Genomic DNA, 25893 nt, shown 5'->3' with positions numbered 1-25893 from the left:
TTCTAGTTGTAACAAAAATCGAAAATAGAAACAAAGAATTTAAAAAACAAATCAATGTTTAAGACACGGTTACAAGGAAACGGCTCGTTTTACGTGAATTTGTTAAGAGAGTTTTTTTGTAGGGAATTTAATTTCCTTTAAAAATATACATTGCTCAAATTTTCCAGATAGATGATTTACAAGTTTTGGGTAAAAAATTAAATTTCTGTCAAAAAACTAATAGTTGTAACGATACACCTCTTAATATTAATATTAAGGGCTCAAACTCGCACAATAATTTTTTTTGCTCATCAGGAATAATATTTTCACAGTATCGAAAAAAAAAGAAAATTAGTCAATTTTTTTGGCCCAGTCTAATATATATATATATATATATATATATATATATATATATATATATATATATATATATATATATATATATATATATTTAACAAGCATAATAATAGCTGTTGAAGAATCATTTGTGTTGAACTAATATTTGTTGTTTTATTGTAAAGAAAAAGCATAGAAAAATATATCTTTTGTTGTTCTTTCTGTGTCAAGCAATTCTTTCGTTTTCGACAGTAGAAAATATGAGAATTCATAGAACATAAACGCAGGGAGTTGAAGTAAAAATAAAAATAAAAGATCAATAATAACAATAAGAAAAAAAAAGTAACAAAATAGTCCGTTATTGGCTTTAGATGATACGCCCTTTGTGAATCAACGAAAAAGTTTTTACCTGTGGGAAAAAAAACAATTGGTTATTTAATATACGACATTGATAGTAATTTATTTTTTGAGATTTAGATACTATATTTTTTATAGATAAATCATTTTACAAAATAAAATATTTTCTCAAACCATATCAATTTATTACTCATTAATCAATAAAGTTATTGAAATAAAATATATTTGTTGAATAAAAAAATTAAATTGACTTGATCATATTCTGAACTTGAAAATTTTTTTCAGGTCAAGAAAATCTCATCCAGGAGCTGTTATCCATCTGAGTGACAATCCATTGGACTTGAGTAAGGTGAATAAAATAAATAATTAAATATAAAAGATATTTAGTAACTATCAGTACTTAAAAAAAAATTACTGTTCATTCAGAAATTCATTCTTTTTTTTTATTTTCATTGAAACGAAATCCAGCACAATCTTGTTTTAAGCAGTTTTTAAGGAGCTGGATTATTATTATTATTTACTGAATTATTTTGAACTGCATTATTGTTATTATTTACCTCATTATTATTAAGATTATTGTGATTGTTGTGTACATGAACATCTAACCGAGCTTGTTCCAGAACCATCAGCCGTTCTAGGGTTTCGGTTAGTCTTCCTACTTGAGCATTTACTTCTACTTGATTTTGAGTCCCAATTAAACCGGACGATTTTCGACCCGAGCTCGGAATTTGTATTTAATTATTCGTTACCAAATTATCGATTCTCACCCCGACTTGAGCCAGAGGAAAACGCGAAACTAACTCTCGTATTCGACCGAGATTCGATTTGAATTATTTTGCAAACTACTAGCTAGCGTTATTACAACTTACGGGACTGATGAAGTTACTGTGTTCGTTGCGCTAGTAGTTGTAGTGATACTGGTAACAGTGGCGTAAGCGGATGGGGACAGTGTTATACACGCCCCGCACCCTGCTGTGCCGGAAGCGGCTCGGCATTGGGAGCACTCGCTTCAACTACGACTATGTCGTCGTTGTTACGGCGTCCCTCAGCCCGCGCAACGCTTGCTGTTTGAAAACGAGTCGCCATTTTGTGTACACCGGTACTTGTTCACGTAAACAAGGGATTAAAATCTATTTTTAGAAATGAGCCTCCGAGACAAAGCTGACGTCAATTAAAATAAAATTTCCGGAACGATTAAATATTTAACGTAAATTAAAATTTACTGGAATAAAATAAATATGAAATAAATAAATAATAAATACAAAATAATGAATAAAATTAAATTTTTTCCATAAATAAACCCCAAAGTTAAGCGTATTTCCCTCTTTATTTATGTAAAATTACCACGGACCTTCCATCCTCCAAACCTACTCCCTCCGACGCTCACACTGCGTTCCGACGCTAACTATTTTTTTCAAAATTTTACAACCTCCTAAAAGTTTTGGTATAAAAAATCTCTCTTAATTTTTGGTTTTTAAGTAAAAATTTACGTTGGGCGCCAATGTGATGGGTGCACTTACGACATTAAATTGAATTGTGGTCTCAATGTAATAAGTGACCACACATGTGCAAAACTTAAGGTGTTTTGCAAACCTGTCTAGCTGAACTCAGTACCTCAGGACGAGGACAAACCCCGTACTGGACCACACAGTATTAAAATTAGAAGAGAAATCTTATACCTAAACTTATCAGGAAGGTTGTGATAAATTAATTTAATATGTCAAATTTAAATATAAAAACAATGGCATTTATTTGAACGAAGCCGCTTTACAGATAATTATTAATGAGATATGAACAATAACCAAATGACTGATGAAAATGACTCGACTAAATTAACAAAACTGACTTGACTACTTTTATAAATAACGACTCCTCAATTAATAAAATATTATTTAACAAAAAAAAAAATAGTTAACCCGACAATAAACAAAACGACTCGACTTACTCCAACAATCTCCAACCTTAACCAGTCCTTCATTCCACCGATCCTTTTCCTTCAAGACCAAAACCATAACCAGTCCTTCCTTCCTTCCACGTCCACCAAACCATTCCAATCCTTTCCAATCAACCAGGTCCATTCCACAATAAATATTACATAATTAAACAGTTTAAATAAACTTAATTAACTTAAATTTGAATAAGCTTCCACGAGCCGTGGGCTTATATGCTCTTGACCCATTTTAATGATGACTAGCAGCATGTGTAGTAGTAGTAGTAGTAGTGGGTAGAAATTGTAGTGGAAACCAAGATGTTAGTGGTAGTCGAAGTAAGGCACGTCCGGCACGGCGGTTGCTGCTAGCCAAGAGACCGATAGATCGTCGTCTCTGGCCCTCGTACCTCTCTACTCAGACTGGCCAACCCCTAAAACCAAATGTCGGGACTCCACCGTAGCGACCCCGGCGCATCAGTGACTGTATTTCCTCAATTATTGACAGTTGCTGAAGAAGGAGGGCGGATCTTTTGGTGCGAGTCGAAATTAAATTTAAATTGTAATGTGGGAGCATTCCACCCCGTTACAACACATCATCGGATAGAGAATATAATAAGGATTAATTTTATTATTTATAATGACCGATTTGATGTATTAAATTACTAAGAAAACATCAAAATTTAAAAAAAAATTTTCCCGTCAAGCAGTAGAAAATGTGTCCGTAACCCGTGAAAACAAAAACTCGAGAAAAAAACCATTATTTGGATCACTTTTTTTTTAAAAGATTATTTCAGGGCCGAAGACGAAGTGTGTCATAAATTGGCCATCGAATTCGGCCCCGTTTAATTATAATTATTAAAAAGAACTTAACTAATTTTGTATATCTATATATGTTTTTTACATATACATTCGTCACACCAGTCGCGCCTGCGCGAAAAAATACATCTGACTATTTTTCGGAGCGAAATTTGAATTTCTAGTGTAATAGAAAGGAAAAAAACTATTGACCTTGAAACTTTTATCGTACATTTTTCTTTTTTTTTGCAAATGAGCATTAAGAGTCGTGCACTTTTGGATTTACGAAACTTTTTTTAATCTATTTTAGTCTAGTCGAGAAGTTGATTTCCTGCGAAAAATAGTTACAGGTCTCCTAAAAATATGATTGATGGCTTAAACGATCCGGAATGGCGTCTAGAAAAAGCCGTTTTTTGGATTTTTTTTGAAAAAATAAAATTAAAATTGTTATGAACAAAAAACCGTTAAAAAAATTAGCCGTCTAGCTTTTTGGCAAAATCTCAAAAAGTATAAGTGACAGCTCAAATATTAAAGAAGTTTCTGAAAGAGCAGAAAATTTTAGTAAAAAAGTTCTCGACTCCCCGAATTGAAGCTCCAATATTTATAATTTTAATTTAACATTGAAAATCGGCTTTTGCGTAGCAGTTTCAGCATGCACGCGCCACCGCTCTAGTGAGCGTAGTTTTTGAATAATTTTTTTATGCAATTAAATATTAATTAAAAAATTTGAAAACATTCTGGTGTCATCTAGACACTTCAAAGAATATGATTCTGCTATAATAAAAGTTGCATCACCATTTTTCAAAAAGTTATTCAATTGTTAATCAACATTTTTAACTTCCCGCTAAGAAAATTGAAAATTTTCAAAAATTCGGGAAATTATTGGTTTCGGTCCGATGTCCAAAAACCAAATTTCTATCAGATTTTGACGTTTTGAGGTTCTAGGAAGCTATCCTAACTAATTTCACGATGATGTCCGAGTGTACGTATGTGTGTGTGTGTGTGTGTGTGTGTGTGTGTGTGTGTGTGTGTGTGTGTGTGTATGTATGTGTGTGACCGGTCTATAACTTTTTTACTAATGAACCGATTTGGATGGTTAAAGCGGCAATCGAAAGAGCATGTTGGCCATCAACTTTTCTGGAAATTTCAGATCATTTGACCAAGTAGACTCGAAAATATTGGCGAATTACGGAAAAAAAATTTTCTTTTTTTAGTTTTTTATTGATTTCTTAGAAACGACTTAAACGATTGACTTTAAAATCTAATCAGCTCTCGAACTCACTAAAACGCTTCGATTGCCGCCTTAGCCATCTCAATCGGATAATTGAAAAAAAATTTTATTTGCCATATTGTTGCAGGTTGCTGTTTTTGTAATTTTTTTATGTTCTAGAAAACAATGAAAATAAGAAAAAAATTGTTAAACATACAAATGAATAAATTGTTGACAAAAAAAATTTTTTTTTTGCTAGTATATTCAGAAATGCAAATTATGATTTAAACAAAATACGATTCCTTAATGATTTATTTAAATAATCAAAATATGAAAAAAAACGATTATAAACGATAAGACATTGTTTTTAAGAAAATTTTTTTTTTTTAATCATTATTTCCTTACGCTAACAATATGGTAAAAAAAATGTTTAATTAATCATTGTTTATAAAAAATTTATAAGAAAATGGCAAGAAAAAATTTGAAAAGCAATCATATAATGCCTAACAAGAATATGAAATCAGTAATAGCTTAAAATTAAAAAAAAATTATTTAACATACATTCTTTTAGTTTTTAGTTTTTTTGTTAGTTCACAAATTAATAATTAATGAAATAAAAATATTGTATAAGGGGCATTCCATGCCAAATCACCGAGGTTTCGGCCCGACCCCCTTCGATTTCGCTGAAAATTTTTTTATCATTTTCTACCCTACCAAAGACATTTTCCTGAATTTTTTCAGATTTTTTTACCCAACCCAAAAAAAGTTACGAATTTTTGAAAAAAAACGCTCTTTTTTTTTCAAATTGCTGTAACTTTGACACAAATTGACCTATTGGCACTTTTTTTTTTTTGAAAAATTTTGTTTTTAATTGTAGTTTTCAGAAAAAAATACAAAAAATTTTTCGGAAGTCACGATATATGAAATATTTCAGTTTTTTCAATACAACCGTAATTTTTTCGAAGTCGGAAACCTTCGATTCTCAATTTTTTTGTCTCAAAAAAAACTTCAACCAAAACAGTATTTAACCCCGCCATTTCCATTTTGTGCCGACTTTCCTTTATATTTTTTATTTTCGATTGAAATTAAAAAAATTTCTAAATTTGGCTAATTTTTTATGACTTTGCGCTGAAGTTTCTTTGGATTGTTTTTAAAAGCTCAGAAGTTGAATAAAATTGGACAATAACAACCGTAAAGTGTATTAGGGGCAAGAATTGATTTTTTCGGAAGAAAATTCCCAATTTTTAAATACAGTAAAACCTAAACCTGCAATTAACCTTCTCACTAAGATAATTTATAGATAAACTCAAAAAAATATCGATAGCCTTATAGACAATTTTAGATCAAATTGAACGGAATATAGTATAGTACCGGATATCTCAACTGGTAGAGCACTCGGCGCGATACCGACATGGTCTAGGTTCGATTCTCAGTTCGGGCTATCGATATTTTCTTGAGTTTATCTATAAATTGTCTTAGTGAGAAGGTTAATTGTAGGTTTAGGTTTCACTGTATTTAAAAATTGGGAATTTTCTTCCAAAAAAATCAATTCTTGCCCCTAATACACTTTACAGTTGTTATCGTCCAATTGTATTTAACTTCTGAGCTTTTAAAAACAATCCAAAGAAACTTCAGTGCAAAGTCAAAAAAATAAGCCAAATTCAGAAATTTTTTTAATTTCAATCGAAAAAAAAAAATATAAAGGAAAGTCGGCACAAAATGGGAATGGCGGGGTTAAATACTGTCTTGGTTGAAGTTTTTTTTGAGACAAAAAAATTGAGAATCGAAGGTTTCCGACTTCGAAAAAATTACGGTTTTATTGAAAAAACTGAAATATTTCATATATCGTGACTTCCGAAAAATTTTTTTGTATTTTTTTCTGAAAACTACAATTAAAAACAAAATTTTTCAGAAAAAAAAAAGTGCCAATAGGTCAATTTGTGTCAAAGTTACAGCAATTTGAAAAAAAGAGCGTTTTTTTTTTTAAATTCGTAACTTTTTTTGGGTTGGGTAAAAAAATCTGAAAAAATTCAGGAAAATGTCTTGGGTAGGGTAGAAAATGATAAAAAAATTTCAGTGAAATCGAAGGGGGTCGGGCCGAAACCTCGGTGATTCGGCATGGAATGCCCCATAAGCTTTCATACCGTCATCTTGTTGAGTATGTTTATAAAAAGGGCTCCAAGAAACAAAAAATTTATAGATTAATTATTTAAACTTTCACGCCAACAGAAACCTGTAAAAAAAATGTTGATTAACAATTGAATAACTTTTTGAAAAATAGTGATACAACTTTTATCATAGCAGAATCATATTCTTCGAAGTGTCGAGATGACACCAGAATGTTTTCAAATTTTTTAATTAATATTTAATTGCATAAAAAAATTATTTAAAAACTACGCTCACTAGAGTGCTGGCGCGTGCATGCTGAAACTGCCGCGCAAAAGCCGATTTTCAATGTTAAATTAAAGTTATAAATATTGGAGCTACATTTTGGGGAGTCAGAAACTTTTTTACGGTTCTGTAACATTTGGCCACGGACAAAATAACCGCGACAAAATAACCAACGACAAAATAACCGAGGGATAAAATAACCGGATGACAAAATTACCTACGACAAAATAACCGTAATATTTCATGGATATATTTTAGTTAATGAACCGTTTGAATTTTTTTACAAGGAGTGAATTCATATTGTAATAAATTGAATATACTGATTTCTAAATTAAATCAAATATATTATCTTACAAATTACATTTATTTCTTTTTAGTATATGTAATTACCATCGTAATAATCTTATATTATTTATTATAATTGAAGTATATCGAGTGTTTTCCAAATCTTTATATTTATATTCATATTTTCCCGCAGTAATGATTAAATATTAAATCACCGCATCTAACAAAACGTCAATAAATAAATTTTTTTAATGAAATATTATCAAGAAATTTTCAAATATAAATTCATATTGTTTCTCAGTAATTATTTAATAGTAAGTAAATAAAATGAACAAGACGTTAACAAATAGTTATTAGTTTTTGATAATTTAAGAACAGAAGCAATGTCATACAGATATTGTAATTTTTTGGTTGGATCATATTGAGATACGATTTGCTTTAACCGATAATCAGTATCAATATAAACCTTTTTTTTCTTAGCTAATATTTAAACCAGTATTCAACTGAGTAATTGAAACTTCAGTGAGTGCTTGTTCACACTTGAGAACATTAATGAACTTGGACATTGACGCGTGAGTTATTCGTACTTTGCCGTTGAATGAATTGTGCCAACCTTCAAGTCCATTATTTGTTTTCATCAATTCCTCAAGAACAGCTTTGTAGCAGTTCCATAAATCTAAACTATAACATGCCTTCAATCGACGTTTTCCACTACGCGAACAAACACCAATCCAAGTTCGTTCAACGTAACTGATAAGGGGCTCTAACATTTCTTCATTTTCATCATAAAATGTACTTCTGATCAGCTCATCGAATGCATTGTGAACGTCTTTGGCAAGTACGAAGGCCAATGCCATCAACATTCGCACATTCAAAGCAAACCGAATATTTGTATTGTATACTTTTTGTAATCCTGTAGACTGCACGTGTCTCCAAGCACACTGACTGAAGTGAAAAAAACACCCAGCGATTTCAGCATCAGGAAAATGTAATGATACTGCATTGATAAATGCAGTTTCATAATCAATCATAATACGACGTGGATTGAAATCCACAGTCACACGTTTTTTTAAAATCTCCAATACGTCGGAATAAGTTTGTTCGTTTTTATTTGGCATTAGTATATACACTAATGGTAATAACTTTCCATTTTTGGCCCCGTGAATCGTGTATAATTGTTTGAATATAGATGGAACGGACGAAAAAGTCCCATCTGCTGCTCATTCATCACATTCCGATAAGGTTCTTATATTTTGTTTCGTTGCAAATATTAAAAATCTGTTTTTATTACCGCCACTATCGTAATATAAAAATTTATTTCCTTTTGCCGTGAATTGGTAATCATTAGGAATAACCAAATCCTTACGCGATGACACATTTGGAAATGTATCTTGCCCGTCTTTTCTAGCACGTTGGATATCACGTGTAATAGATGATATCTTTGGTAGCCTAGCTACAACAGGTGATGATATTTTTGCCATAGCAGATCCAATTACACTTGACGGCCTATCGTCACATTTCTGAGCACGTTTATTTCCTTTATTTAATAAAACTTTTGCATCCACAGATGAAATATCAGCTGCATGTATATGAACAGGTATATCGCCAATAACAGAACCTATAATTTTAATCAAAATAACTCCATATAAATATATAAACAATAAATGTATAAGAAACAAATTAATACTTCGATTGTGAAGAAATGGAATTGCTCACATAAAATTAACCTGAACGTATTTCACTGTCTGTATGAACTACTGCCGGACAAGATTTTGTATGATATAAAACACAACGCCATGTAATACTTTTTTTATTAACTTGTTTTTTATTAAACAAATAACCATCAAGACAGAGTTGTTTTTGATTTTTTTGCGATAATACGAATTTTATTGTCATTGTAAAATAATAGCTGTACTCCATTCAAAAGATGAATAGAAATAAACAATGTAGGAAAAATACATGTAACTTAAACCTAACATCACAGATGGCAGCTCCTTAAAATTTTTTACATTATCGATAACAGAAAAATATATCGATAAAACATTATACGCGGGAATTTTAATATTATAGTTATTTTGTCGTAGGTAATTATGTCATTCGGTTATTTTATCCTTCGGTTATTTTGTCGTTGGCTATTTTGTCGTGGTTATTTTGTAGCGGTTATTTTGTCCGCGGACGACTAATCGCGGCACCCTTTTTTACTAAACTTTTCTGCTCTTTCAGAAATTTTTTTAATATTTGAGCTCTCACTTATACTTTTTGAGATTTTGCCAAAAAGCTGGACGGCTAATTTTTATAACGGTTTCTTGTTCATAACAATTGTAATTTCATTTTTCTAAAAAAAATCCAAAAAACGGCTTTTTCTAGACGCCATTCCGGATCGTTTAAGCCATCAATCATATTTTGAGGAGACCTGTAACTATTTTTCGCAGGAAATCAACTTCTCGACTAAACTAAAAGAAAATAAAAATACATTATTTAGATATCTTCATTGTTTCGTTTATTTACCATTTGATATGGTATTAATCTTTTTCTTAGATTAGTAAGCCTTTAATTCTATGCCTATTTAGACAGTCGATCTGAAGGAGTAAGCTCCAATCGTGCGTCGGAGCGGACACACACACTTTTTTTTTACTTCAATTTTTTTCCAGAACATAAGAAAATTACAAAAACAGCAACCTGCAACAATATGGCAAATAAAATTTTTTTCAATTTTTTAAAAAACATCTGGATTTTGGAGTACGACAAAGTCTAAGCACTGACTCAATTTGTCAACAAACAAATTGCTGTGATTTTGCAACTATTGCACAGTTTTCGACCTTCAAGTCGTTTTTATACAGTATGAGTTAAGCTTTCTTATAAATTTTAAACCTAATGTTTATCTATTATAGTTCTCTAACAACACCCATTTATTTATAAAAATTATAAATGCGTTTTTAAAAAAAATTTATTTTTTTTAAAATTATTATTTCCTTACGCTAACAATATGGTGAAAAAAAATTTTTCAAAAATATTTAATTAACCCATTTGTTTATAAAAAGATTATAAAGTTTATAAAATGGCATGAAAAAATTTGAAAAGTAATCATATAATGCTTAGCAAGAATATGAAATCAGTAATAGCTTAAGTTAAAATAAACACTTGAGAATACGAAATAATAATGTTCACTGTACGTATCATTAGAGTGCGACTGATATACTCTATATATATTTATGATTTAAAGACGCCTTATATTATATACCTATATATATTATATATATATAGGTATATTGTATACATACAATGCATTCGTACGGTGTCCCGTAGGATACCCCATACACTCACCCCTGAAAAGTGAAAGTCGTAACGAGGTCATTCGTTGAGTAAATTTTACACCTCATATTTTTTTCATACCATGCTCCATATATGAAAATCGATTCTTAAGGAGTAAACTCCAAAAAAATTTCTCTTTTCGAATTTCTTCTATATCTTAGAGTATATTTTATCGATCTGAAATTTTCAAGAAAGTTGATGGCTAACAAGCTCTTTCGATTGCCGAAAGAACCTTTTTAATCGGTTGATTAGTTAAGAAGTTCACACGCACATACAGACATTGGGACATCATCCTGAAAATACTCATAATAGCTTCCTAGGACCTCAAAACGTCCACTTTTGATGAAATTTCAATTTTCTAAAATCGGGGTGAAAACAATCTTCCCGAAATTTTTGACAATCATCGTTTTTCTTAGCGGGAAGTTAAAAAAACATGTTGTAATATAGAGAATTCAATGAGAGAAAGTTTACCTGTTTTAGTGTTTGAAGACTGGAATCACATAGTCCGATCTAATTATGATGAGTTTTTTAAAAGACTAAACTTAGGAATTTAAAGAAAAATAATGCCTTATCAAATGACTCTGTAAAAGTTAAAGTACAAGTTAATCAAGATACTTGCATTTTTAATTACACTGATTGAGTACTACCCGAGGCGGTGAAACGAGTTCTCTGTGCCGCCTCGAAGTTTGGGATAGTTTCACGTAAAAAGGATGTACGTCCTATGACATTAATTTAAGAAGTGAAATACTGTATTAACAACTCACCGACATTTGATGCTAATCCAAAAACAATAGAATAAGACCGTAACCTACTAAAAAGTTCTTCAATAATAATAATCAAGTTTTGGTCATTTGTTAGTGAACTTAATACTGTTCTGCTTTGACTTGAGTTATTTTAGGTTTATTGATTGTATATATCTCCAATGTGATGGGAGTAGGATGGGCTACCCGTCAATTCCGGTTATTGCTGGAATTTGATGGATTGTGTAGTTAGAAAAGTGATTGAAAGTTCACCGTTTGAGATTCCACTAATAATATTGTACGGGGATGATAGCCTGTTATCAGTACCCGAAAGAATGACACATCGAGTACTAACAATGTTCGATAACTTCGATTCAAAGATCCAGTTTACGTTGGAATTAAAAAAAAGGGGTTGATCAGTTTCCTTCATGTAAAAATTGCCCGATTAATGGATGGGACCATCACGACAGACTGATATACAAAGCCTCCGAATTCTAATTGTTTGCTCAACTACATTCAAACCATATTATGAGCCAAACAATGGACATGATAAAAAGCCTAATGGGTAGAGCATGAGAACTCAGGCATGAAGACTTCCATTGGAAGTAAATGGCCAAGAGCCCTGGTTAAACAAGATTTAGATAACTATAATCCTGACCAGACAAAGAATGGACCTAGATTGTTTATTAAGAATTACCGTTTCCCATATTTCCTGTCATCGAATAAGATATATCGTTGTATCAAGCAGAACGGAGGTAAATTAGTATTCTATAATTTAGAATCTATGGGAAAGATTTATTCTAAGCCCAAGGATAGAATTCTGATGCTAGAACAGTCTGGTTTAGTACGTAAGATTCTGGGCCGATACCAACTCTGTTATTTTGGGCAAACAAAACAAAGGTTGAAAACAGGGCTTTAACAACATCAATATGACTGTAAAAACAGCAAAATTATAAAAGCACAAAAAACGGATTTAGCAACTCATCATATAAAAATTTCTTTTAATTAATACAGAAAACTTGTGAAATAATGGTTTTGAATCACAAAAACATTTGTTAAAAGAATTATTTATTAGTTTTTAAGTATTTATATGAGGGTGCTTTTTTTTTGCGACTATTTTTTATTTTCGCTCCCGTCCCGAAATTTCGTTGAAAATACCCCCAAAAAATTCTCTAAGAGTTTGAGCCCTTAATATTAATATTAAGTACTCGACCACAGCATGTAAAGATTTCCCATTTAACATACACGTTAACTTGGGTTTTTATTTTTTAAACTTCTATAACTCCACGGAATTTTATGATATCATCTCGTCCAAAGCCGGGATTTTCTCAGAATTAAATGCTCTACAAAAATGCCCATTGTCGCGAAGTCGTAACTCATATAGGTGGGGTAGTACGGACCGCTAAATTGAGTTTTTTCATAGAATTCTTGTTTTTTCTCTCATTATCTCATAAACAACAAGACCTACAAAAAAATGCAAAAGACAATTTAATAGGAAATTTATTTTCCTACAAAAAAGGTCCTTAGCACCGAATCACTCAGATTGATATTTTTTGAGATATTAATTATTGAAGTTTACGTAGCATTGAATTCCCATAAAATCAGAGTGTAACACTCAATAATTCGAGATACGTCATTTCCTCCCAGATAAAAATTTATGAGCTGATTTTTAGTACTCTGCTGTAATTAATAAAAAAAATCAGCTGGCGGTAAGTCGGGGGAAATCTCGTCAGCTGATGCATTTAATTAGGCGTTAGATGCTCCCACCTACCGCTTGCGTTATAACTTTCAAAGTATCAGCTGACGGTTTTTCCACCGGGATACAGCCAGCTGACGTATATATTTCTTCATAGTTGTGTATAAGCTACCATCAGGTAAATTTTTAGATGAGAGGAAATGACTAAATGTAAAAATTGTTTTTCCGCGTTCGAGCGATCAGCTGACGTATAATCCACCGTGCTGCAGTCAGCTGATTGTTATCTTTCTTCAAGATGTTGGATTAGCGAATAATTTAACGTGTTTTCAGGTGGGAGGAAATGACTAAATATTTTTTTTTTTTTTTTTTCGTGCGTGGGAGGCTATCACCGCTCAACCCACCCACGGAACCCAAGCTGACGTTTACGTAGCTTTATAATACAACACTCTGATGCATTCCTCTAATTATCGCTTGAGAGGAAATTGGTTATGTAAATCTGTCGCTGGCTCCCGGACTATAAGTGTTTTATTCCGTACATTTTCATCAACGATTGGAATAACGACGATTCGAATTGCGGACCTTGGTCCGAAGTTATGCGTTTCGGTACTCCGTGGCGTGAAATCCAGTGCAGCGATAGTGCGTGTGCTATCGTCTCTGCGGTTCCATTGGATAACGGGACAGCCTCAGGAAATCTTGTGAATCGGTCGATGAACGTTAAGCACTGGTTAAAGCCTCTTGATGTTTTTAATGACACTAAGTCGATGTGTATGTGCTCGAATCGTTCAGTTGGAGGTTCAAAACTGGCGATCGGCGATGACACATGTCTCTGAATTTTATTTTTCTGGCAATCGATGCAGGATTTCGCCCATTCATGGCAATATTTATTTATCGATGGCCAGATGTATCGTTTGGAGATCATTTTTATTGATCCTTTGATTCCGGGATGAGCTAGCGAGTGCAGTGAATTAAACACCTTCTTTCTCAGCGGCTCTGGAACATATGGACGCACTGTACCTGACGCAGTGTCACAGTACAGTGCAGGTCTGTTATCGAGTTGTATCGTTTTTAAATTTAAAGCAGTTGTTTGACGTAACAACTGCTGAAGTTCATTGTCGGTTTGTTGAGCGTCGGCAAGTTCTTGCGATGTTATAGCAGTAGATACTGTTTCGACGCGTGACAATGTGTCAGCGACAATGTTGTTGGTACCCAACACATGTCGAATATCGGTGGTAAATTGACCGATAAAATCGAGTCGACGAAATTGCCAAGGCGATGCTCTTTCGGTGCGCTGTTTGTAAGCGTGCTGAAGCGGCTTGTGATCGGTGTAGATTGTAACATGCCAGCCTTCGAAAATATGCCAAAAGTATTTTACAGCCTCGTAGATGGCGTTCAACTCGCGGTCGTATGTCGACAATTTTTGAATCGACGGAGACACTTTTCGACTGAAAAATGCCAGTGGTTGCCAGTTGTTATCCACTTTTTGTTGTAAAACGGCTCCAATACCGATTTCGGATGCGTCGGTGAAAATTGCCCAGTCAGCATCGATTTTAGGGTGTACCAACAGAGTAGCATCCGCGAGAGCGCGTTTAGCTAACTTAAAAGACTCTTGAAGTTCAGTTGTCCAGTTGACTGGATGAGAGCCTTTGACTTTGGGTCCTTCCAAGATTTTATTAAGCGGTGCTAGAATTTCTGCAGCGTTCTTGATGAACTTTCTGTAGAAATTCACTGTGCCGAGAAATCGACGAAGAGCTTTTACGGTGGTAGGAGGCTCGAAATTGACAATAGCCTCTACGTTTTCTGGTAACGGCTTGATTTCATCTTTAGTGATGAGATGGCCGAGAAATTTTACTTCCGGTAAACCAAATTGACATTTTGGTACATTAATTACTAGTCCGTATTCACGGAGACGCTCGAATAAAATTTTCAGATGCTCCATGTGTTGTTTTTCGTCGGTAGATGCGATTAAAATATCGTCAATGTATGGAAAGACGAATTCAAGGTCGCGAGTGACTTCGTCAATAAATCGTTGAAACGTTTGAGCCGCGTTTTTAAGCCCAAACGTCATAAACCGGAACTCGAATAGTCCGAACGGTGTAATTATCGCCGTTTTCGGCACGTCCTCCGGTGCAACGGGTATTTGCAAAAAAGCCTTTGCAAAATCGACTACTGAAAATATGTTTTTACCATGTAAAAATGCGGCAAAGTCGTCGAGATATCGCAATGAATATTTATCGATGAGTGTTCTGTCGTTGAGTGGACGGTAATCATCGCACGGCCTCCATTCTCCGGACTTATTCTGCGCTAAATGAAGTGGTTAAGCCCAGGCGCTGTTGGATGGTCTGCAAATACCTTCCTCGATCATTTTTCGGAACTCTGATTGTGCGATTTTCAACTTATCTGAAGCCAGGCGTCTTGCTTTGCACGAAACTGGCGGTCCAGGTGACGTTCGGATATGATGCACCGTTGAATGTTTTCTAGTTTGAGGTTGAGTAGCATCAGGTCTTGTAATATCGGTAAATTCTCTTAATAATTTTATATACGCAGAATTACCATCGACCTCTTTAATATTAGTTTCTGCCGATGTCGTGTGAGAATTTCCGGGTGTCAATAAACCAGTGATGCCATCACGAAGGCATTTTCGCTTTAGGTCGACTAGTAAGTCATAATCACGGCGAAGTCCAAGGTTCAATTTAATCGATTTTAAACCATAGGTTTGAATTATCGAGCCGTTTGCGGCATACAGTTGATAACCTATCGGTGTACTATTTGATTTCAGCCAGCCACGTGGAAAGACAGATAAATCGGAGCCGGAATCGACAAGATATTCCGTTCCTGTAGTTCGATCTCGAATAAACAGGCGGCGAGAAATCGATTGAGAATCATTAGCCGCCTCTACTGATTCTCGTTTGAGTTTCCCTGCCATTTGCAGCCGGAAATGCACGACCGGGCATTTTTACCGTGCTTGCAATGGTACCAGCAGAGATCAAATTTCTTCGACACACGTGATCGTGATCGACTTCTGGATCTGCCACGTTTAACTGTCAAGTTTTTCACTTGATTCGTGAGTTGCGCAATTTCTCTGCGCAGTGCAGCAATCTTGCCGTGCTCGGCGGTTGATGGAATTTGCTGTAGCAGCGGCAATTTGAGGTTTCAGCGATATCCGCTCAACCATACGGTCAGCTGACTCGGCAAGCTTGTCAAGCATTGAGTCGCTGATAGCTTCAAGACAAACTTGAATCTCATTTGGCATATGCGAAAACCAACGTGCTTTGATGATGGCGTCATCGATGCTGGGTACCAGTGTACGCAGATGACGTAAATGTTGTGAAGGTGTCCGATCGCGAAGTCTCTCTCTGTCGAGGAGCTGAGTGATCCGTGCTTCTTCGGATCTCGTGAAGCATTTTATTAAAGCGGCTTTTAAATCGCTGTACGGCGTGTTTGCTGAAGGATTGATGATGGTGTCTTGTAATTCAGCAGCGATGCGGGTTTCAAGCAGCGGTATCACCAGGTCAAATTTGGCGCGTTCTGTTGCTACCTGATATGTTGCAAACTGCGTCTCAACCTGCGCAAACCACAGTTTCGGATTCTCCGTACTGAACTGGGGTGCTTTGATGTTCACGGCCATATTTAATTTAACTGACGTAAACGACGATGATCCCGATAAATTAGATTTAAATGTGTCTTCGTCAGATGACTCGGATTTTATTTTCTCGTCGCCGTCGGTTTTCGAGTCTGACATCACCTACTGAAAATGTCTTTAATTCGGTATTGTGCTACCGAAGATTATCGATGACGCACGACTCAGGAATGTGCAGCCGACGAATCGGCTTAATCCTCGATGGTATTTCCGGCAACGAAAAGAAAATTATAAACGACACTGCACGAAAAGTTGATTAACAATTTTTTTAAACAGCTCGCGAACAATTTTATCACAACTCGATTTGCACTAATGGTCCCTCGAATTAACACTGATGCGGCATAACGTCAATCAGATGCCCAGCAATGCATCGGCGGTGATAAAAGATAAAGAAACTGAACACTGACAAAACAAACAAAAATATATCTGCACTAATTAACTCAAAACGAATTCACACAAAAATAACCTCGAATTCAAAAATCACGATCTCGCCGATTAAACGGCAACGCGACACAAATATTCGTGGGAAAACAACACGAGAACTCGCGAAATTTTTGCACTGTGTAATGCACGTGTTCGACGCTTCCCTTAAAAAGAAATCACGTCGGGGTCACCAATTTAGTGGTTGAGGTGATAATATAAATTATTCAAACCAACTAATTAATTTAAACAAATGTTTCATTTAAATAAACGTAAGTAACACAGTGATTGTAAGTATACAGTAAAGTAAGAAGCCTGGATGCGTGTGTACAATCTCACGGTCTATTACTAATTGTCCCCACCAATGTGGTAGAGATGGATAAATGAATAAATTGATGTTCGACGGAAACTGTCGAATTTTATCGATCGCTTCACCTAGTAGCAACGCTACATATATACATATATATTCTTGATTCAAGAAAATTTTTTTTGACGATTCGGATAATCAAAATTTTCTTGCACCAAGTGAATATTTATCTAAAATTTTTATCTTGAATCGAAATATTTTTCTCAAGCTAACTTATTTTATTATGCTTAAATTGAAAAATTTTAACTTGTTTCAAGAGTTTTTATTTCTTAATATGAGAGATTTTTTTTTGTAGAAAGTTCTTTTTCGAAAGTAAAAATGAATTTTATTTTTTAATTGAACAACTGAAAACAGAATATAGTAAAATGATGAGTCATTTAATAATGTAAGTAGTAGTAAAATACCTTATGCTGGTTATAGAATCTGGAGATTGCTTGTTAATAGATCTCAAAGATTTGAAATAGTATATTGCATAGTAAGGATACTAAGATAGTCTTTATGTGGCGAGGGCAATGTTTTCAGCACGAGTCGTAGGGTTACACGCTCGGACTGAAGGCCTGTGTATATGACTCGGAAACGTGTGCTAAAATCATTGCCTTCGCCGGATACAGACTATCTGAGTGTCCTACTATGCGCTATATTTTCTTCAAGAATTGCCTGATTTACGCGATTAATGACAATTTGCGAAGTGAAGTCTGTGGCTGATTAGTAATTGATTTAAAATTCACTCGGATGTTTCAATTATTAATTTAAATATTTATAAATAAAATTAATACAACAACAACAACCACGTGGCATAACACTCTACACATGATGAATTCAAGTAATCATATTTAGTGTGCTAGTCATTCAACATAGATTTTGAGAAAAAACTCAGTCGTAGAACGAGTTCTTATGATGTTTAATAGATGGAGCTCAGTCAAAAATCTTCAGACACGTGGTGAAATTTCATTTTAACACTCACTTTTTACCACGCTGGTGAATAACGAGGAAATCTATTTTGACTTTACTCAACTTCTTTGCACCTGTCGATAAACATCTGCTTAGGGTTCGCAACGCAAACTTCATAAAGCGTGCAAATCAGGCCTGCGTTGAATAAAGTATTTTTCAGCTTGCAATAATAGGAGTCTATTTATGTAAAAGGTCAGATAAAACAAAGTGAGTTTGGTGATTTTGTTGTAAAATTTAATTTCAATTTCAAATAAAATCATTGTACATTTTTATGGATAACTATGTAGTATAAGTTTTATCAAAACTCAGAACTCCATCATCTAGTGTTCATAAAAAAGTAATCTTTATTCCTCACTCAACTATGTATGTTAAGCAACTATGATTATAATTATAAATCAAAAACTTCTCATGAAAAAATGATCAGATCTGATCAGACATGAAAAATGACCGGGCAGCACCAGACCTGATCAGGTCTGATTATGTATGTTCATGTCTGTTCGTGCCCATCTGGGTAAAAAAAAATTATACACGAAAAATGGCCCCATATAATTATAAATAATTATGTATAACTATATATAATTATATATAATTATTTCTATAAAGCTAAAAAAATAAAATTTCGGGTGTGTACTGGATTCGAACGCTACCCATTGACCTAAGAGATTTGTATTAACTTCAAGTAATGTAAATCTTCTACGTGATTCTTAGTAAACAAAATTTTACATCTAATTTATTAATTATTAATTATTGATAAATAGTTACATAGAATTATATATAATTATAACTTCGTTAGTTATACATAATTATAACTAAGTTTTTTAAATTTAATCCCACATATCAAGCTGGATCAGATATGAACAGGCATGATCATGTCTAATTTCAGGCCTGATCATACTTGAATAGACATGATCATGTCTAATTTCAGGCCTGATCATACTTGAACAGACATGATCATGTCTAATTTCATACCTGATCATAAATGAGCAGGCATGGTCATATTTGAACTTTTTTTCCGAGTTCATAAAGCTAAGTATTTAATTGGCTAAGATTTATGTCACTTGGTCCATGGACATGAATCCATTATACCTAATCTCTTCGATTATAAAATCTATATTGTATTTTACTTATGACCAGAAGTTTTGTTAGTATTAAATATACTAAAAAAAAGTCAGCTTCAGGATACTTATTTTTAATTATATGGAACCATCTAGGACAACGTTAGGTCACTACTATTTTTTTTTCATCTAATTATAACATGTTTAGTCAATAAATCGGAATATTTTTTTCGTGTTGCAGATACTTATTGGTTATGAATCAGGACAAATTTCTTTGTGGGACCTAAAACTAAAGGCTGCGGAATGGAGATGCCAAACCGACGAACCATTACGATCGATCTCTTGGCATCATGAGGGTAAACAATTTATGTGTAGTCACACTGATGGATCCTTATCTACATGGTTTGTGAAACAGGCTAAACCGATCAACGTTACTCACCCTCACGGTACGAATATATAAAAAATAATAATTGCCTAATTTCTCGAGCTAAATTTAGAATATCATTGAACGTTACTCTGCAAAAGCAAGCCTCTATTTATTTTAGGCCATAAAATACTTATATGATTTTTAAAGGGTTGATTTTTTTTTCCAATGGCTTCTTTAATTCATTAAAGGCGATGAATACAGAATTAATATTAATTTTTGTTGACTACGATAATTATGCATAATTCTACTCTTCAATCTGGAATTTTATAGTTTGCTGAAGCGATAAATCGTCGCGACAGCGAATAAGACTGATTCAGTGAAACTCTCTACTGAACCGAAGTAATGGTTAAATGATGACTTGGCGACTAACTACTTTAAGAAAATTAGATTCAGATTCTTGATCAAGGATTTATAATTTTGATCGTATGACTGGATTTTAGAATCTAAATTAGCGGATGTAACTTCGGCGAGAACTTACAAGGGTTGCATTTTCGAATTCAAGACCAAAGACAGTAGTTTTTTTGTGGTTTACATATTCGAATTTCACTATGAGAAAAGGTGTGGAATGTAAGAGGAAAGAAGTAAGTTAAGAGGTTCATTTGAGTTAGATTTCAAGACGGGTCACCGTCATTATGAAAAGCGATCTAATCTATACTAAGTGTATATTAGGGTAGGTCAAAAAAATCAACAAGTTTTTTTTTTACAAGTGACACGGAAAAATGGGTTGCTAGATACCTTAAAAAAATTCTCACCAAATATGAGCTCTTAATTTCAATAGGAAGATGGCCCTCATCGCAGTTTTTTATTTTTTTCTCAGTCCAATAGAAAAAAATTTATACCTCATCATTAATTGATTGTACAGAACAATGTTCTGGAAAAATTTTGTAGGAAATTTGATGCTCTACAAAATAAGTATCTTATATTTTTCCCGTAAACCTCACCATTTGAATGATATTGAAGATTTAAGTTGGATTATTTTAAGACAAATATCATTTTTGTTTATGAATTTTATAACTCGACAATAAATGAATATTATAAAATGCGCAATATCAATTTTTGTAGGAAATTAACTGCTCTATAAAAATGGTATCTTATGTTTTGGCGATTAAATTAAGCCTTCAAAAGATATTCATCATCAAACTTTCATGTGAACTGATTTTAAGAGTTTTTGAGTAGATATTCGAAAAATATCAATTTAATTTATAAGTTTTGAGAAAATTTACACGAATTTTAGTTTTTATCAACTGAGAAACTTCAAAATATTTTTAAGTTTTTTTTTATGTGTAAGTATCTTTGTCTTCATTAAAAAAAAATAATTTTACATTATTTATCGCTTAGTTAATTATTTATTTATAGAAAAAGCAAAGTTCGTATTATAAATATATTATGATATGTTTCAGTTTTAGAGAAAAAAACATGTCCAATTAGTTATAAAAAAATTTTTTATAAGAAGGGTGACTTTTACACCGAAGCTCCCAAGCTGAATCTGGAGATAGTTTCATTACTAAGCGACATAGCGAAAAAAAGAGACGATCACTTTCTGGAGACGCAGAATTGTATGAGTACGGCTTTGTCTGCCCTAGGTGCGGCTGTTTCGATGCTTCTAAATGAACCCGAAGAGGGTGTTGATGAGAACGCACTGGTTGACTACATAAGTTATGCGGATCAAATGCTATCAGTAGTCTTCTATCAGCAGTCAGTAGCTAGAAAATCGTAAATTACTCCTCAATTAAACAAATACATCAAACCGAAGAATAATCGGAAATTATTCTCATTTGAAATGCTATGGTGCTATAGTAGAGCTGGACTATGTTGACCACTTTCCGCATGAAAAAAATGTATAGTCTTAAAGTATACTACAAAGTATAGCCATGTGTATACTTTCTATAAATGCGGCAAAATATCTCATAAATGAGTTATAACCTGTTATACTTAGTTATTATCAGTTTAAGATATAATTAATTGTATATTATTACATATATGTAAAACTATACCTTAATGTATACTTTTTAATATATTCGAAATTTATAAACTAAACTATAGTTGATCGAAGATATTTATGATAGAAGTGGAAAGTATCATAACCGATATACATTGCAAATCTACCAACGAGTATATCCCAAATATATAAAAGAACTATAAAAAAAGTATACATATTAGTATAGCTTAGGAAAACAAAAATTTTATCGGCCGAAAAAAAATTATCTTCAGAAAATTTATTTCTCACGATGATTTCTTATTACTCCAAAACAACTAAGGTATTCCTGAGAATTTTCTCCTGAGAATTCCGATATAATTAGAGTATACTCATTATATATAATTTTTATTATATAATTCGGGTATAGTTTAGCCTATACAAAATTTATATGACTCAAAGTATATTAAATTATAAATCTTACTTATACCGATAAAGTATAATCAAGTATATCAAAACGGCAAAAAATAGTAGCATGAAAATATATTGAGAATTACACATTGAAGTATAATTTTATATATCCAATTATAATTTGAGATATACTTTTCACCTATACACTTTTTTCATGCGGGATTGAAGAAAATTGAAATAAACAGATGCTAAAATTACTATAATCATAGTAAAATTGACAACGATTACATTACAAATTACTGTAACCATTGTAAATTTTACTATGGTCACAGTAATTTTTCTATTTGTTTATTTCAATATGCGTCAGGTGGCCAGAATGGTCCGGCTTTACTATGACACCATAACATTTCAAACAAAATCCCCTCGCAACCTTGAACTCACCGTGGAAACACTGTGTTTGTGGAAACACAGTGCAACCTATGTAGTTTCCACGGTTGATTTGTTCCATTTTTCCACGGTGTTCCCGAGTCGCAATATCGAGTGTGATTCCAGCGCCTCGAGCGTGTCGAGTGTAACTCCAGCGCCTCGAGCGTGTCGAGTGTAACTCCAGCGCCTCGAGTGTGTCGAGTGTAACTCTAGCGCCTCGAGCGTGTCGAGTGTAACTCCAGCGCCTCGAGCGTGTCGAGTGTAACTCCAACGTCTCGGACGTTGCAAATGTAAAATCCATGTTTTAAAAGCATTACAAACATGAATTTCATTTTGTAAATATTGAGACAAATCGCTTTTTGTCTTCGCTATTTTTACCAGCAGCCACCAGAATTCGCGGGTTGAACCCTGGCTTAGGCTGGCCTCTAACAAATTTTATTTTATGCTGGACAGAGCAGTGGACTGGGGTTCTTGCAAAGCAAAGACCTGCACTTATTCAAACTCGGCAACGTATGAGAAAACTTATCAACTTACCTCACGGCTTATAAAATTATAGAATATTCTTGTTGATGGTCAAATTTCTATTTGTAACTTAATTAATATTTGTTAAATCAAGCTATTAGGTGGTCTTACCAGTAATTTAGGATAGGGATAGAACAGAAGGTAATGGATAATGGAAAGGATTGATTTTCTAGAGTTATGCAAGTTTATTGCCAATCGTAACAAAAGTCCATTTACTTACAGTTAAATTTCCGAAAAGTACAATAATGGTCCTGGTTTGAACGCCGGGTGTCAATCAGTGGCCACGTGGAAGCACGCCAATTAATACACTGATTCTATCTCTTAATTATAATATTATTACCGCGAATATATCGCCGGTAACGTATAATATTTTCAATATACTTAAATTTAATTATAATTACTAACTAATAAACAAAATAAGTATTATTGTGCAAGGTAATTGCCAGAAAAATTATAAAGTATACAAAATATAAAGTATGTGAACATCGCAAGTATAATAGCTTAATAATCGATATTAACTAATAAAGACTTATGAACGCTAAAGGATCCAGGATCGAAGTGGTGACCGATGAATTTTGGGCATAGGGCTAGCCTCCTGACTCTGTCCCCACTTCCTCCAGACAGACATGCGTCGACGTGACGAGCTGTCATGTGACCACGGCACTATGACATCAACGTCAGACGGCAACGAGACGGATCAAAGCCGGAACCGCAAGGCTGAGAGTGATGAAAGACAATTCACATTGTCTCAATATAAAAAACGTAAATTAAACGTAAGATTTTCAGTACAGTGAAAATCCAAAATGGTTCATTGTTATGAAATCAATTTCCTCGAAGCAGGTGGTCCTAAATAGATAAGTTTATCTATTGTGGTAATGAAAAATTATTCGTTTTGGTGTTTAATAAATGGTCGAGATCGAAACTACTCGTTGTATTAGGGTTATCGACTTTTCGACTGATCGATTATGTGAGGATCATTTGTGTACATTGTAGTATCGATTTTGACCAATCGAATGTAATCAGCTGACAGGCTGACAGGTCTGATGATTGTTGTTAAAATAAGAACACATATTTAAGACGCGTTTTCATTTGTTTCTCTATTCGCACTCAAGTGGATAAACGGTACTATCTTTGTTGCACTTGTACAGTAAATGGAAACTTTGTCCAAGCTTTTCTCGTAAACAAATGGAAGTTGTCGAAAAATTGAAGTGCACTTCGCTAGTTCATAGAGTAAAGCATCGGGTCTGTGTCTTTATTTAGCGTTTAGGGTTTTTATCTCAGAGAAAAGCTTGGACAAAATTATCTGAAAACGGTTCTTAAACTAAATGTTTATTCTTCAAATGATTAAAATGATAAATTTCATTTTAAAGTATTTTATTGAACATAATGATCAATAAAATTTATGTTGACGTAGTCACGATTTTTTTGATAGATACAGACTAGTTTTATAAAGTAACCAACATAACTCAGAATTTCTTGAAGTAAGACAACTAGTTCTCTTCAAAATCATTTTCTTGAGTCAAGAATATTTTTCTTGAATGAAAATAGCTTTTTTATCAGTGAATCATCGCCGTGTAACTCAAGTAATTTACTGAGTTCAAATCTTGACTTCTATAAAAATTTGACTTTGCTAATGTAAACGTCATCAAGCGAGTATCTACTTGAGATGCCTTGGAAAGCCTTTTCAATTTCTTTAGCAGGGGCATTGGGTAATAACTTGCTAACAACACCCTTAAGGTCACTTTCTGTAATGTCGTCTGTCGTGAACATAGACGGTGCTTTGACATCGTACCTATCCTTTCAGGTAAAAGGATTATCAATCTTCTTTTTAACACCCTTTTTGCCGCCTTTGGACAGACCCTTATTTTTCCTGAGTGCCATAGCAATAGCAGTGATATAGAAGCAACTGAGTATAATATCAATAGAATTAATTATTTCCCAAACTTTAATCGATGATAAGTAACCTCTAGAAGTTCCACGTCTATAAGAGCATTATTACAAAAATTTCAATGACATTTCACGTTTTTATACTCAATGACTGAATGAGCTCAAGTTTGATCAGCAGATAAGTTGGCCGAGTTGATCTGATTAATTCAATGACTCAAAAACTCTAAAAAACTCTCAAAAACTCTAAATTATTTTCACGTGAAAAATTTTTTCGACAGATTGCAGCGGTAGATTGTCGCCAAATTTCTGGAAAACTTGGAAACAATTTGCAGTCAACAGTCACAAAAGCTGAAAGTTGTCGACTACTCATCGTCAAGTTGGTCGCAACTCATGTACACCAACTTTCTGATCAGAAACTCTGGTTATCGGGGGAAATATTTACAATGAGTTTTGAGGGAAATATCAATTATAAAGTACAAAGATAATACGTCAACTTTGCAGTATAAAAGACTTGACATCAATACATCGACTTTCGATGCTCGTGTATTATTTATCGCTTAAATTTGACGCTGAACGCTATAAGTTATTGCTAAATTTTTTCTGGATGGCGCACAAGTTAAATCCTCATCACGTGACAGAATTTGACGCTAAAAAGCAGCGTCAAGCGTCAGCATGAAAAAGCACCTATAGAGTTGGCGTGAATACGAGTGAGACACTAGAGAAAGCGCGTGTAACGGAAGGTTAAACACCAAAACGAATAATTTTTCACTACCACAATAGATAAACTTATCTATTTAAGACCACCTGCTTCGAGGAAATTGATTTCATAACAATGAACCATTTC

The 25893-nt window shown here is 33.6% G+C and overlaps 1 protein-coding gene across 14 annotated transcripts in view; it reads left to right on the top strand.

Annotated features, from left to right (window-relative positions):
- Positions 1-25893, top strand: part of LOC130677041 (syntaxin-binding protein 5) — a 408264-nt gene that overhangs the window by 85989 nt on the left and 296382 nt on the right. For all 14 annotated transcript variants that reach the window (XM_057483593.1, XM_057483594.1, XM_057483590.1 and 11 more), the window contains exons 7-8: positions 958-1021; positions 19703-19907. In XM_057483593.1, coding sequence (XP_057339576.1) covers positions 958-1021; positions 19703-19907 — 269 coding nt within the window. The remainder of the gene's footprint in view (positions 1-957; positions 1022-19702; positions 19908-25893) is intronic.

The sequence above is a fragment of the Microplitis mediator genome, chromosome 11 (assembly GCF_029852145.1).
Source record: "Microplitis mediator isolate UGA2020A chromosome 11, iyMicMedi2.1, whole genome shotgun sequence".
In the NCBI taxonomy this organism is placed as follows: Eukaryota; Metazoa; Arthropoda; class Insecta; order Hymenoptera; family Braconidae; genus Microplitis; species Microplitis mediator.
The sequence above is the reverse complement of the archived record's forward strand: the minus strand, read 5'-3'. Positions and strand labels throughout refer to the sequence as shown.